Source organism: Heterodontus francisci, chromosome 24 (genome assembly GCF_036365525.1).
Source record: "Heterodontus francisci isolate sHetFra1 chromosome 24, sHetFra1.hap1, whole genome shotgun sequence".
Taxonomy (NCBI): Eukaryota; Metazoa; Chordata; class Chondrichthyes; order Heterodontiformes; family Heterodontidae; genus Heterodontus; species Heterodontus francisci.
Genome location: NC_090394.1, coordinates 76,403,319 through 76,418,265, shown reverse-complemented (window position 1 = coordinate 76,418,265; position 14,947 = coordinate 76,403,319). Strand labels below are relative to the sequence as shown.

Here is a 14,947-nt window from a genome sequence, read left to right as displayed (position 1 = left end):
CTTCGAGGATGTAACTAGTAGAGTTGATGAGGGGGAGCCAGTGGATGTGGTTTATATGGACTTTCAAAAGGCTTTCGATAATTAAAGAGCATGGGATTGGGGGGAGTACATTGCGATGGATAGAAAATTGGTTGGCAGACAGCAAACAAAAAGAGTAGGGATAAATGGGTCTTTTTCCGAACGGCAGGCAATGACTAGTGGGGTACCGAACGGATCGGTGCTAGGACCCCAGCTATTCACAATATATATTAATGATTTAGAGGAGGAAACTACATGTAATATCTCCAAAGTTGCAGATGACACAAAAACGGGTGGGAGGGTGAGCTGTGAGGAGGATGCAGAGAGGGTTCAGGGTGATTTGGACAAGTTGAGTGAGTGGGCTAATGCATGGCAGATGCAGTATAATGTGGATAAATGTGAGGTTATCCACTTTGGTAGCAAAAGGAGGAAGGCAGATTATCTGAAAGGCTATAATCTGAGAGAGGGGAATATACGAGACCTGGGTGTTCTCGTACGCCAGTTGCTGAAGATAAGCAGGCAGGTCCAACAGGCAGTAGAAAAGCCAAATGGTATGTTGGCCTTCATAGCAAGAGGATTCAAGTACAGGAGCAGGGATGACTTGCTGCAATTATACAGGGCCTTGGTGAGGCCACACCTGGAATAGTGTGTGTAGTTATGGTCTCCTTATCTGAGGAAGGATGTTCTTGCTACAGAGGGCGTGCAGCAAAGGTTTACCAGACTGATTCCTGGGATGGCGGGACTGACGTATGAGGAGAGATTGAGTCGGTTGGGATTATATTCGCTGGAGTTCAGAAGAGTGAGGGGGGAATTTCATAGAAACCTATAAAATTCTAACAGGACTTGACAGGGTAGATGCAGGAAGGATGTTCCCGATGGTGGGGGAGTCCAGAACCAGGGGTCATAGTTTAAGAATACGGGGTAAACCTTTCAGGACTGAGATGAGGAGAAATTTCTTCACCCAGAGAGTGGTGAACCTATGGAATTCGCTACCACAGAAAGCAGTTGAGGCCAAAACACTGTATGATATAGCTCTTGGGTTTAAAAGGATCAAAGGATATGGGGCAAAAGCGGGGTTACTGAGTTGGATGATCAGCCACGATCATAATGAATGGTGGAGCAGGCTCAAAGGGCCGAATGGCCTACTCCTATTTTTTTTCCTATGAAATTGGTTAGGCTCATTGTTAGTCTAATCATAGAATGGTTACAGCACAGGAGGCTATTTGGCTGGTCGCATCCATGCTGGTTCTCTGCAAGATCAACTCAGCTAGTCCCACTCCCCTGCAAATCTTCAAATAATTTTACAATTCCCTTTTGAAAGCCACAACCGAATCTGCCTCCACCACACTCTCAGGCACTGCATTCCAGATCCTAACCACTTGCTGTGTAAAATGTTTTTCTCAGGTTAATTGCTGAGAGATGGCCCAAATTCCCCATCGGCTCCATGAAAAACCCCCAGGATGGATTTTTCTATTGAACCTGATCACAATTTAGTTTATAACGTAATGGCTGTTTTCACCTTTGTGCAACAGTTACAACTCAATTTAATTGCATCCAACCCAGGGTTCTGGAACCAAACAAACACTCATTTTAATGTCTTAAAGAGAGACTCCTAAACATATAATAATACAATATAGTAACTCAGCACTGCTCTAGTCACAGATGCCAACCCTTCACCATGATGGCTGCAAGACTCATATGATTGAATACATTCTCTGAAACTCCCTTCAAAAATATATTTGAAATGTCAGCTTGGCTCAGGGGTAGCACTCTCACCTGAATCAGTAGGGTTCACGCCAGGAGTTGACCATTTTTAAATAATAAAAGCTCAGCTACCTCTCCATGATCTTCAATTGCATTGCCAGTTCTTGCTCCGTTGCAACAAGTTCCCTCCCTCTTTCTCAATTGCCTACTTTCATATTTGAACTTAAATTGCCCTATTTCCTACCTATTACAATCCTCCTCTCCCATTCTTTTCAGTCTCGGTCATTAAGGTGCACTGTAAAATTCACCTCACCAGGCCACAGGTACTCAGAAGTTTTGATCAAAGGCTCCACTGTTTTCACTAATCGATTCTTCAGAACCCAATGAAGATAAATGTTGAAAATTGGGATCCAAGGATCAGCAGCACTATAATCATGAGTGTCATGCACATACTGAAGGCAGAGATTTAAAAGCACTAAACAAGCCCTTTTAGCTGCAAATCAAATACCAGCGATACCAATTCACCATAGAAAGAGCTAGCTAAATGGCATAGAATTGATGTGACGATTGGAGTCCGACAAGGGTCTGTGCTGGGGCCTCAACTTTTTACAATTTCTTAGATGACGGGGGGGGCGATGGCATGGTAGCTAAATTTGCAGATGGCACAAAGATAGGTAAGAAAGTATGTTGTGAAGAGGACATAGGAGGTTGCAGACCTATTTAGATAGTTTGAGTGAGTGGGCAAAAATCTGGCAGATGGAGTACAATGTGGGAAAATGTGAAGTTGTTCACTTTGGCAGGAAGAATAAAAAAAAGAGTATTGCTTAAACGGGGAATGACTGCAGAATTCCAAGGTGCAGAGGGATCTGGGTGTTCTAGTGCATGAGTCACAAAAGGTTAGTATACAGGTACAGCAGGTAATAAGGTAGACTAATGGAATGCTATCCTTTATTATGAGAGGAATTGAAAATAAAAGTAAGGATGTTATGCTTCAGTTATACAGAGCATTGGTGCGACCACATCTCGAATACTGTGTGCAGTTTTTGTCTCCTTATTTAAGGAAGGATGTAAATGCGTTGGAGATGGTTCAGAGGAGGTTTTCTAGATGGATACCTGGAATGACCGGGTTGTCTTACAAGGACAGGTTGGATAGACTAGGCTTGTTTTCACTGGAGTTTAGAACAAAGAACAGTACAGCACAGGAACAGGCCATTCGGCCCTCCAAGCCTGCACCGATCTTGATGCCTGCCTAAACTAAAACCTTCTGCACTTCCGGGGACCGTATCCCTCTATTCCCATCCTATTCATGTATTTGTCAAGATGCCTCTTAAACGTCGCTATCGTACCTGCTTCCACCACCTCCCCCGGCAGCAAGTTCCAGGCACTCACCACCCTCTGTGTAAAGAACTTGCCTCGCACATCCCCTCTAAACTTTGCCCCTCTCACCTTAAACCTATGTCCCCTAGTAACTGACTCTTCCACCCTGGGAAAAAACTAACTATCCACTCTGTCCATGCCGCTCATAACTTTGTAAAACCTCTATCATGTCGCCCCTCCACCTCCGTCGTTCCAGTGAAAACAATCCGAGTTTATCCAACCTCTCCTCATAGCTAATGCCCTCCAGACCAGGCAACATCCTGGTAAACCTCTTCTGTACCCTCTCCAAAGCCTCCACGTCCTTCTGGTAGTGTGGCGACCAGAATTGCACGCAATATTCTAACTATGGCCTAACTAAAGTTCTGTACAGCTGCAGCACGACTTGCCAATTTTTATACTCTATGCCCCGACCGATGAAGGCAAGCATGCCGTATGCCTTCTTGACTACCTTATCCACCTGCGTTGCCACTTTCAGTGACCTGTGGACCTGTACGCCCAGATCTCTCTGCCTGTCAATACTCCTAAGGGTTCTGCCATTTACTGTATACTTCCCACCTGCATTAGACCTTCCAAAATGCATTACCTCACATTAGAAGATTGAGGGGAGACTTGATTGAAGTTTATAAGATCCTGATCAGTCTTGACAAGCGTGATGTGGAAAGGATGTTTCCTCTTGTGGGGGAGTCCAGAACTAGGGGGCCCTGTTTTAAAATTAGGGGTTATCCTTTTAGGACAGAGAGGAGGAAAATCGTTTTCTCTCAGAGGGTTGTACGACTTTGGAATTCTCTACCTCAGAAGGTGGTGGCAGTGGGGTCATTGAATATTTTTAAGGTGGAGGTAGATAGATTCTTGTTAGGCAAGGGAATCAAAGGTTATTGGGGGTAGTTGGGAATATGAAATTCAAGGCACACAGATCAGCCATGATCTTACCGAATGGCCTACTTCTGCTCCTAATTCGTATGTTCATATATAAATACTTACTTTTAGAGCTGAATTTGTTCTCCTTTCTGGTTTTACCCGTTTTCTTCAAGCAATTGTCGCAAACAAAGCTATAGAGAGAAATTTAATATCAAAAATGGTAGCTTGCATACAAAGTTAAATTCTGCAGGTAGTTATCATCTAAAAAACAAAAACTAAACACTAAATTAGTATATTTTCTAAATTTAAGACAATTACTTTCAATTGGTAGCAGACCATCTGTAACAACTGATCTGTATCTTATTTACTCACTCCTTTAGATCTTAGAAGTAAACACTGGGGTCAGCAGAAGGAAACAGATAAACTTAATCATTCAGCAAAAGTACAGTGTGATATATCCAGAGGTAGGAAAATAGAAAAATGGACACATTAAGCCCCAAAACAAAGTCCTTCCTCCAGTTACCTCACCACGTGAGCCTGATATTGAAGCTGACTGTGCCCAAATACTCAAGAGTTTCATTAGCTTCAGGGAACTGATGAATCAGCAAAACAAGCATACAGAGTAGATCAAAACAGCCTTAAAGAGTGTGTCTGAATATTGCAAGTTAGAAGTTTTGGTGTGGCTTTGTAGCCCTTGCATTACTAATTGTCTGGAACTGAGGACAATGATTGACAGGGAGGTTGTAGACTAAGGTGGCACCAAAACCAAAGTTAGCCATCACAATCTACAACAACTAAAACAGCTTCACAAGGGGGTAGGGGCAGGTAGAGCATGGCTACCCGACCCGAACCTGACCAGACCTGATGACATGTGTCGGGTTCGGGTCGGGTCTCTCTTTCGGGTCCGGCATTCGGGCTCGGGTCGGGCCGGACACAGTGCTGCCTTTAGCTCAGGGAGGGAAAGGGAAGTAAGCTGATCAACCAGAAGTCTTCAAACAGTACTGCAGAGTCCTGATCACTATCCAATGAACTCGGCCACAAACTAAAGTGCTCGTGTGTGAAAGTTGTGGGGTGGTGGGGGGAGGTGGTATGTCGTTGGTGACGACATCAAGCTCCGATTCCCAACTCCATCTGCATTATTCTGCAGGAATAGCCTGCTGCCAAAACTGAGGATTCAAGGTAGAGCACAACCTCTTTGATATAATTAACTTCATTCCGGTAGTCGCGTCGGGCGTGGGAAAAAAACCAAAGGACTTGGGCCCGGGTTGGATGTGGTCGGGTCGGGTTTCAATTGCATACCCAAGCAGGCCTTTAGGGGCAGGGGTGTGCAGGAGATCTTGCTTGGCCAGCAGAGATTATTTATGAGGTGATGTTCCAAACTGACCTGGACCTGGAGGCACATGGTCATACAACAATTTACCTTGAATCCCAGAAGGAGACACACCGTTACAAAGTCACACCCATTTAAGTGGTTAAGACAAGGATTAGAACCTGGTCAAAATGAAGGAAACTCAGTGTCGCTGTAACAGGAGCAAGGTTCGAAAGGAATGCTAATTATCAATCAAATGTTAATTGTATTCAGGAGGTAGATATTAATTGGGGACTCGTGTATGTATGAGCAGGCTGAAAAAGGGGTTTTTGTTACAGGTAAATCTCTAAATAAAAGCTTGTAAGCGAATCAAGACTTGGCTCCAGTATTCTATCCTTCACCACCTGGCTATCCGAGTTTTGACGTGAACAGTGGTATTCACTGGGGTAACCCCAGGGTTCCATTGTGGGACACACAAATACAAATTGTTGTTTTTGACCCTTCTGGTATACATAAAGCACTTAGAATTTCAGTCGCAATAAAAGGTAGATAAATTCACAGATGACAGATGTTAGGGGTTTTTGGGTGACTTGTCATTCATTGTATCTGAAGAATGCCAGCAGGAAAAAATAAGCATATAGGATATTACAATATGTTGGCAAATCAACTGAGTTCATGGTGGGCTCTGTAGTAGTCCTGATAGCAGTCCAGGAATGTTACGTGCAGTTCTGGTTAGCACAAATACAAGGGGTCTATTCTGGCCAAGGCCATGCAGAGCAACAAGAACTCCCATTAAAAGCCACAAGAATGGCTTAAGTTAGGATTCTTTAGCCTCACAAAGAGACATCTCAGCAGGGAATATAAAGATATGGCGTTCTTAATGGGGTAAAGTAAAACCTAAATACTTTCAGACATGCTAGGATAGCTGTCAGGAAGCATTTATCAAACAGGGTGATCAACAACTGGAATGAGTTGCCAGGGAGGTTTGAGGTCAGTACACCCAACTCATTTAAGAAACAGATGGAAATTGCAATGGGATGATGGAAGGATTAATATTTGGGAAATTTAGATTAAATGAGCTCTTAATCTAAACTTATGATTAGTAACCTAAAAATCAATTTAAAAGCATGAACCCAATGACTCAACAATATCACCTACCCTGAAGGCCAGATAGTTTCATTATGGAGAACGCAGATTTGATGCATTTTGCGACCACATTCTTTACATTCAACAAAGCTAAAATGAGAAAATAAAATGTCAAACGCCCAATTTTGCAAATGTAACATTATTTTTGCACATTATTAATCCAAGTTGATAACTATAGCAAATATACAACACAACTTTAGAGCAATGAGAAAGGGCTACAAATAACCAGAAGTAAACTCCAACAGATCTGGAAGTAAATTAGGAGTCAGGCATACACAAAGAAAACAATTTGTAGCTTCAAGTCAAGACCTGCCTTTAAATGGCTGTGCTCTTTTCATTATTGTGTGCAATAACTACAATAATAATTAAAATTAGGATAGTTCCATAGCAATCTTGAAGTGTGCTCATAACTACAATCAGAAAATTCAACTGGAACAGGAAACTAGAAAAGCTATAAGTGGACTGAAGTGGTGATTGGCAATCTAAGGGTAAAGAGAGCAAGTAGCTACAGGTCCACTAATAATTCCAAGTGACTGGGAGAAATGAATAGCTAAGATACTTACGGCTCAGGATCCAATGTATCATTTTTCTTCTTTTCAAACTGATCTTTTGAAATGGTTCTGTAGAAAGGCAAAAAAGAAAAATCAACAGGGGATCTGTTTCATAAAACAATACACTACATTTTGTCCCCACTCTAGATTCTTAGTGCAGTGCTTACAAAACATATCACATCCGCATGCTTCACTCCACCCTCACTCCCAAAAACCCCCGACAACTGTTCCCCCTGCATGCAATATTCCATTTTGTTTGCAACACAAGGTGTGGCCCAATGTACAGGCAGGTTCCTTGCACCCAGACCTCTACATGCAACTTCTGAATCAGTCAATAAGGACATGACAGCTACTTGGGATGGATTTCACTTAACCAACTTTCCCTCCTTATGGGGAAGAGGCAGAAAAACTAAGAACTATATTCAAGGAAAACCTGCATTGAAGGGAAATAATGTACTTTCACACACAAATCAAGAAGAAATCACCTAACGTGAATAAAAACTGAAGCTGGGACAGTGTATTTTGGACAGCGCTTGAACACACCAGCATCCTTCACATTGCATACAAGGGTTTTATTTGATGTTGCAACTCAAATCTTTTGAAAGTTGCAGCAATGGTTGGAGACAAAGATCTGACTCAATTTTCTGAGGAAATGAAACTTGAGGTAGACTTTTGATGAAAATTTCTGATATGATTTTTTGGGTTGCCATATGTGAATATCAAGTATGAGACAGGCGGGATCCTCCAAAGCACAAAGCTCATCAACTGTGAGCAAAAATATGTTCAAGCATTGTGACAAGTGTAAAATAACTCATAAAGCAGCAATGGCTCAAAGGAATCTGGAACGAGCTTGTGCAGAACAAGACACAAGCTCAATCTACACCATGTCTGCAGTCAAGGAGTTTAATTTTCCAGGCACCTTTGATGAGCTCAAGTATTGAGTGTTCACGAGCTAAATTCCTTGACTAAAGTAAGTAGCAGCTTCATCTGAATTAGCAAAAGAGCCAGAGGTGAGATGACAAGAACTTTTTTCTAAAGTACCGAGTTATGATCTGGAATGCATTGCCTGAAAGGGAGGTAGAAGCAGATTCTATAGTAATTTTCAAAATGGAACTGGATAAATACTTGAAGGGAAAAAAGTACAGGGCTATTGGGAAAGAGCAGAGGAAGGGGACTAACTGTATAGCTCTTTCAGAGAGCCAGCACAGGCATGATGGAGCAAATGGCCTCCTGTGTGTAAGATCAATGATATGAATTGCTACACGAACCCTCTACAAACTAGAATGTGACAAGAGCTGGGACTTCACGATCACGAAGATGCAATTGTTCTGACAGCAAACCAGAGGCAACATATGGAAAAACTTTCTTATGCAGCGAGTGGTTAGGATCTGGAATGCACAGCCTGAATGCATGGCGGAGGCAGACTTAATTGTGGCTTTCAAAAGGGAATTGGGTAGTTATTTGAAGAGAAAAATTTGCAGGGCTATGGGGAAAATGCAGAGGAGTGGGACTAGCTGAGTTGCTCTTACAGAGAGCTGGCATAGATACGACAGGTCGAATGGACTCCTTCTATGCTGTAACCATTCTAACGGCTCCTGATTGGCACTGTAAAACTTTAAATATAAGCATTTCTGGAAGACAATTGGGTGTGCAGACTGAAGGGTGGAAATACCAGGCAACTAGAATGGCCTTTTTAAGAGCAACACTGTCACAAGGAGCCTCTGCGTGTGTAGTATACCTGCCCCTCCATCCAATATATGACCTGTTAGTATGTGATCTGAGTGAGCTGATGATTAATTTCAACAGATCTAAGATGCCGTTACCAGAATTACTGCCATCATTCCTGGCTGGATTATAAGAAGGATATGAAAGAAAGCTATACAAATGTACAGAGAAACTTCCCTAACCCAGGATATCGAAAGATCACCTTACATTATGGTTTGTCTGTCTTGACTAATTTTACAGCAGAATAGAATGTTACAAGTCTATTTCTGGGCTACACCATTTATTGAAAGTAAGATGGGCTGTATCTAGACATAATATTAATGTGAGTGGATGTCATTTCCACTCACAGGAGGCCTCAAACAGGAAAGATAAATGATGGTTTTCAATACCAGGGCGATATTTGATGGTCCTGATTTACAGCAGGAGGAGCTGAAACTCTTGAAAACAAACATGCATTTATAAAGAACCGTATAAGTTTTATACAAGGTTCTTCACACAATGCATTACTTTTGAAATGATTAAGGAGTTATGTATTTACGTACTTCATTTCAGTGATGGTGCCCTCAGAAGGAGGAGAGTGCTAAAGAAAACTGTTAAGCCAGTGCCTGGACACCTGCAGCTATTTTGGTGCTCCACAAAGTGAGCAAAAGTTAGTAAAAGATGCTGACATGAAGCCATATTGGGGCGGGGGGCAGCAGGGGGGGAAAAGGTGGCACAAGCATTGTACCGAACTAGGTAATGGCGAACATCAAAAGATATCCAAGGCTTTTAGTATTCTCAGCACAAAATGCATTCAGTGACTGTGGAGATACAAAGTAGACAGTAAGATGAACTATACAGTTGGTAGAATAGAAGTGGGAGGCTGTCATTTTGAAACCGTAGTGTTCTAGTGAAGATGGGCAGATCAGGTACCAAAGACTAATTTCAAAACTTTTAAAAGACCCAGGACGAGATAGACAAGCTGACTGCAAAATTTTCCAGTATACAAGGTTGCTGCCAATGGTAGAAAAAAAGACTTGAACTTATATAGAACCTTGTTCTTTCATGACCATCAGACGCCTTAAAGCGCTTTACAGCCCAAGAAATACTTGTAAAGTGTAGTCACTTTGTAACAAGAGTGAGTACTGCGGGCACAGTGTAAGCATGTCCTCACAAAGATTAAGGGTGGTACTGCCAAATCTAGAGCCCCCTGGTATGTTAAAGTAAAAAAAGACAGCTTATGACAATCACAATGTTTTGGTTGAATGGGTGGAGAAGTGGCAAATGGAATTCAATCCAGAGAAGTGAGAGGTATTGCATTTGGGACAGCAAATAAAGCGAGGGAATATACAACAAATGGGAGGATATGGAGAGGGGTAGAAGTAGTGAGAGTGCATGTCTACAGGTCCCTGAAGGTGGCAGGACAGGTGGATAGAGTGGTGAAGGCGGCATATGATTCTGGAACTCTATAGGTTAGGCCACAGCTAGAGTATTACATGCAGTTCTGGTCACCAGATTACAGAAAGGACACAATTGCTCTGGAGAGAGTACAGAGGAGATTTACAAGAATGTTGCCAGGGCTTGAAGGTTGCAGCAATGAGGAAAGATTGGAGAGGCTAGGGTTGCTTTCCCTGGAACTGAGGAGGCTGAGGGGTGACTTGACTGAGGTGTACAAAATTAAGAGGGGCCTAGATAGACTGGACAGGAAGAAACTGTTTCCCCAGGCAGGGAGGTCAGTTTCTAGGGGGCACAGATTTAAGGTGATTGGTGGAAGGATTAGAGGGGCCATGAAGGGAAACTTTTTCACCCAGAGGGTGGTGGGTGTCTGGAATTTGCTGCCAGGAATGGTGGTGGAGGCAGAGACCCTCAATTCTTTTAAAAGGTACCTGGACATGTACCTGAGGGGCTGTAACCTGCAGGGCTATGGACCAGGTGCTGGAAGGTGGGATTAGTTTGGGCGGATAGTTTATTCAGCCGGTTCAGACACGATGGGCTCGTTCTGTGCTGTACCTTTTCTATGGATCTAATATAAGAAACGCGGCAGCCAATATATGCACAGCAAACTCCCACAAACAGCAATGTGATGACTAGATAATCTATTTTTGTGATGGTAATTGCGGGATAAATGTTGAACTGGTGTCATGCTAGGCCCCCACCTGTCAAGAATGAGGCACATCAATTTTGTCATGAATATTGATTTTTAACTGTTTTTGGAATGAGGAAATGACTTGTTAAACATATCAGCCGAGGCTGGAAAAAAAACATTTACATATTGACAGTGTTTGGAAGGACAAAGCAGCCATTCCCTGACACATTCAACCCACAATGGACTTTTGATCGCCAGACGTTGAAGGTGGGGGAAGCACGCATTCCAGGTTGACTGCTAAGATGGCCGAATGCATAAATGGACATGGTCAAACCAGCTAGTCACATGACTAACCTGCTGGGCAACCTGAGCTTTTTGAATTTGTACCAACAGCTTGGGTAGAAACCTGCTTGCTCCTGGACTGAGAAGATCTCTTTTGCCTGCTCCCATCTGTGTCTCACAAGCCTCTGAATCCACTGAAGACACATGAACCCCAAGAGAGAAAAGTCTCCTACAGCAAACAAGGTTTAAGAAGAATACTGGGCCTCAACAAAAAGCAATATCTACCTACAATCAAGGACTCTACAGTGACCTCGAAGAACCGTAACAACAACTCTTCAGATATTGCCTTGAACTTTTCCACTTTATTTTTCTCCTGCTCTTTTCTGTCTCTATTTGCATGTGTGTATCGCATATGCATGCTAGCATGGGGCACATTGTGTATCCTTAGGCGCTAACCGAATTAGAGTTTAATAAATTTCAACTTTTCTTCTTTAAGCCTAAGCAAGCCTGTTTGTGCTGGTTTCTTTGCCTTATAATTGGAAAGTGGTAAACAAGGATTCATCAAGGGGGAGCTAAAAACAGTGTTTAAAATTAAACCCTGTTACGCTAAGACCAGGTGAAGGCTGAAAGGAAACCCTAGACATCTTTCACACCTAGTTGCAACAACTGGATACCACGGATAACTCTACTGCTTGTTTTTGGAACACCACCTTCAACCCTCACGCCCTCCACTACCGACGTACAGTGGCAGCAGTGTGCACCATCTACAAGATGCACTGCAGCAACTCAGCAAGACTCCTTCGACAACACCTTCCAAACTTGCAACCTCTACCACCTAGAAGAACAAGGGCAGCACACACACCATTCTGACTTGCAACTATATTGCCAATCCTTTACTGTTGCTGGGTCAAAATCCTGGAACTCTCTTCCAAACTGCAGTGGATGTACCTCTATCACATGGACTGCAGCGGTTCAAGAAGGCAGCTCACCACCACCTTCTCAAGGGCAGTTAGGGATGGGCAATAAATGCTGGTCTAGCCAATGATGCCCACAACCCGTAACAGAATTTTTAAAAATCCACCGGAGCAGGCAGATGGGGCCTCGGTTTAACATCTCATCCAAAAGACCACACCTCCAACAGTTCAGCACACCCTCAGTACTGTACTGGAGTGTCAGCCTTGATTTTTGTGCTTAAGCACTGGAGTGGGACTTGAACCTGGAACCTCGTGACTCAGAGGCGAGAGTACTACCAACTGAGCCACGGCTAACAAGAGAACCAAGGTTGTATCTGCCATATCTCTCTTCAGCTGTGACCTTTCCAAAAGAACAAAGACACACTTCTTAGGTGAAAGACAATTACTGTCCAAGGTAACTGGGCAGTGCCTCTGTGATTTTTCCCAATTTTATGGCAGCTTATTTGGGGCGGGTGGAAGTTCAATGAAAGCAAACGAAAATAGGAAATGGACATCTGAGCAAGTTGCGGAGTACAGGACACATCGAACACATTCTGTTTCAAATGCAGAAAATTCTCAGGTTGGCTGCGTGCAATGTTCATTTCATTTATATGTTTAATGTAACACAAGTTGTACTGCAGACATGACCAGCATTCCAAATGACTGGTGACTACATACAGGTTACAGGAACTGCCCAAATGATCAAAAAAGTTCTGGATTTCACATTTGGGTGGAAGACATAAAAACTCATAGAATGGTTACAGTACAGAAGGCCATTCGGCCCATTGTGTCTGCAGTGCATCTTTGCAAGAGCAACTCACCTAGTGCCACTCCCTTGCCTGCTCCCCGTAGCTATGCAAATTTTTTCTCTTCAGATAATTATCCAGTTCTCTTTTGAAGGCCTCGATTGAATCTGCCTCCACCACACTCTCGTGCAGTGCATTCCAGATCCTAACCACTCACTGCCTAAAAATTTTTTTCATTTCGCTGTTGCTTCTTTTGTCAATCACCTTAAATTACAGTCCTCTGCTTTGGGAACAGTTTCTCCCTATCTACTCTGTCCACACCTCTCATGATTTTGAACACCTCTTCACCTTCACTTCTCCAAGGAGAACAGACCCAGCTTCTCCAACCTATTCATGTAACTGAAGTTCCTCATCCCTGGAATCATTCTCGTGAATATTTTCTGTACGCACTCTAATGCCTTAATATCCTTCCGAAAGTGTGGTGCCCAGAACTGGACACAATACTCCAGTTAAACTCAAAAGCATATACCTTTGCACAGATTAAAGACTTAGAGAAATTAGTGTCCGATACACACATTGGTGGTGTTGTAAACGGTGAGGAGGAAGGCCTTCGATTACAGGACGATATAGATGAACTGGTAAGATGGGCAGAGCAGTGGTATATGGAATTTAATCCTGAGAAGTGTGAGGTGATGCATTTTGGGAGGACTAACAAGGCAAGGGAATATACAATGGATGGTAGGACCATAGGAAGTACAGAGGGACCTTGGTGTACTTGTCCATAGATCACTGAAGGCAGCAGCACAGTTAGATAAGGCGGTTAGGAAGGCACATGGGATACTTGCCTTTATTAGCCGAGGCATAGGATATAAGAGCAGGGAGGTTATGATGGAGCTGTATAAAACGCTAGTTAGGTCACAGCTGGAGTACTGTCTACAGTTCTGGGCACCACACTATAGGAAGGATCTGATTGCACTGGAGAGGGTGCAGAGGAGATTCACCAGGATGTTGCCTGGGCTGCAGCATTTCAGCTATGAACAGAGACTGGATAGGCTAGGGTTGTTTTCCTTAAAGCAGAGAAGGCTGAGGGGGGTCCTGATTGAGGTGTACAAAATTATGAGGGGCATAGATAGGGTAGATAGGAAGAAACGTTTTTCCTTAGCGGAGGGGTCAATAACCAGGGGGCATAGATTTAAGGTACGGGGCAGGAGGTTTAGAGGGGATTTGAGGAAAAAATGTTTTCACCCAGCAGGTGGTTGGAATCTGGAACACACTGCCTGAAGGGGTGGTAGAGGCAGGAAGCCTCACAACATTTAAGAAGTATTTAGATGAGCACTTGAAAAGCTATAGCATACAAGGCTATAGGCCAAGCGCTGGAACATGGGATTAGAATAGATAGGCTTGAAGGCCGGCACGGACACGGTGGGCCGAAGGGCCTGTTTCTGCCCTGTATAACTCTATGACAATACACTTTGATTGCAGTACTTGTAATATACAGAAAAAACACTGCTAATTCTCAATAAATGCAATAGTGAAATTGGCAAAATAAAAGTTTCCTACCAACCTTTCAGTCTTATTCATCCTAGGCCACGTTTCCAAACATGTTCCAGTCCTGCACAGCAGGGGATATTTGGAAAAACAATCTCTCAGGTCAGGATATATTTGTTGAAAAATGTGGACACAAAGAAGTCGAGGTGGCCATTGCTAATTTCATTTTACACAGGAAAAGACAACATATAGAAAACAAGTAAGGTTGTTACTTACGTTTGTGGTTGTGCAGGATCGTCACCCAGAGTGACACTGTCGCCTTGGATCTCATTGAAGCACTTCTCACAGAAGTGATACCTGTCAGCAAGAAGGCCATATTTGGGTGAACTGTTTGTCCACACAACACAGCCAGCCCAGCAACGGAGCCACCAATCAGAGAGGAGGGCAGATCACCACGGCGAGAGGATTGGTTGGTTGATTGATTGATGAGATTACAGGTCAGTGTTTTACCAGGTTGGGTCAGGTCAATGTGGACAATGGGGAGGGGAGGGTTAAGAAAAAAAGGGGAGGAACAAACAGCACAGACAAAGTAAGACAGAACACCAAGACAACACAGAGCAGAAAGCCAAGGCAAAGCATAGATTAGCATTTGGTCTCATTGGATAGGTTAAAAAGCAACACTACATAATTAAATCCTTAAAATTTGATTCATGGGCATGTTACAT

General features: G+C 43.1%; 1 protein-coding gene across 1 annotated transcript in view; it reads right to left on the bottom strand.

The window, feature by feature from the left end:
• LOC137383627 (CREB-binding protein-like) overlaps nucleotides 1-14,947 on the bottom strand; it is a 135,254-nt gene that overhangs the window by 24,433 nt on the left and 95,874 nt on the right. Inside the window, exons 13-17 of the mRNA XM_068056781.1 lie at nucleotides 14,499-14,579; nucleotides 14,299-14,346; nucleotides 6,976-7,032; nucleotides 6,425-6,502; nucleotides 4,081-4,148 (exon numbers count right to left, since the gene is read on the bottom strand). Of these exons, the coding sequence (XP_067912882.1) occupies nucleotides 4,081-4,148; nucleotides 6,425-6,502; nucleotides 6,976-7,032; nucleotides 14,299-14,346; nucleotides 14,499-14,579 (332 nt within the window). The remainder of the gene's footprint in view (nucleotides 1-4,080; nucleotides 4,149-6,424; nucleotides 6,503-6,975; nucleotides 7,033-14,298; nucleotides 14,347-14,498; nucleotides 14,580-14,947) is intronic.